Source organism: Seriola lalandi, unplaced genomic scaffold (assembly GCF_002814215.2).
Source record: "Seriola lalandi dorsalis isolate HSWRI2012SDOR001 ecotype SW California unplaced genomic scaffold, Sedor1 jcf7180002053880, whole genome shotgun sequence".
Classification (NCBI taxonomy): domain Eukaryota; kingdom Metazoa; phylum Chordata; class Actinopteri; order Carangiformes; family Carangidae; genus Seriola; species Seriola lalandi.
In genome coordinates, this window is record NW_019524433.1 from 38602 (window position 1) to 39182 (window position 581).

At 56.8% G+C, this 581-nt stretch overlaps 1 protein-coding gene across 1 annotated transcript in view; it reads left to right on the plus strand.

Annotated features, from left to right (window-relative positions):
* LOC111651946 (centromere-associated protein E-like) overlaps nucleotides 1–314 on the plus strand; it is an 18558-nt gene extending 18244 nt beyond the window's left edge. The window contains exon 31 of the mRNA XM_087172839.1: nucleotides 192–314. Within this exon, the coding sequence (XP_087028965.1) occupies nucleotides 192–314 (123 nt within the window). The remainder of the gene's footprint in view (nucleotides 1–191) is intronic.
* The last annotated feature ends 267 nt before the right edge of the window (nucleotides 315–581 follow it).

Genomic DNA, 581 nt, shown 5'->3' on the forward strand with positions numbered 1-581 from the left:
CTGAGGATTTCATCCCGGTACTAACGGCAGTCAGGGTACCGCTGGCTCTGACATGGAGGTCTGTGCGACCCTCCAAGGATCTGCCTCCCCAGACCATCACTGACCCACCACCAAACTGGTCATGCTGGATGATGTTACAGGCAGCATAGCGATCACCATGGCGTCTCCAGACTCTTGTCACATGTGCTCAGTGTAAACCTGCTCTCATCTGTGAAGAGAGCGGGGCGCCAATGGCCAAACTGCCAATTCTGGTGTTCTCTGGCAAAGGCCAATCAAGCTGCAGGGTGCTGGGCTGTGAGCACAGGTCCCACTAGAGGACGTGGGGCCCTCATGCCGCCCTCATGGAGTCTGTTTCTGACAGTTTGGTCAGAAACACAAACACCAGGAGCCTGCTGGAGGTCATGTTGTAGGGCTCTGGCAGTGCTCCTCCTGTTCCTCTTCACAAAGGAGCAGGTACCGGTCCTGCTGCTGGGTTGATGCCCTTCTCCGGCCCTGTCCAGCTCTCCTCGTGTAACAGCCGGTCCCCTGGTATCTCCTCCATGCTCTTGAGACTGTGCTGGGAGACACAGCAAACCTTCTTG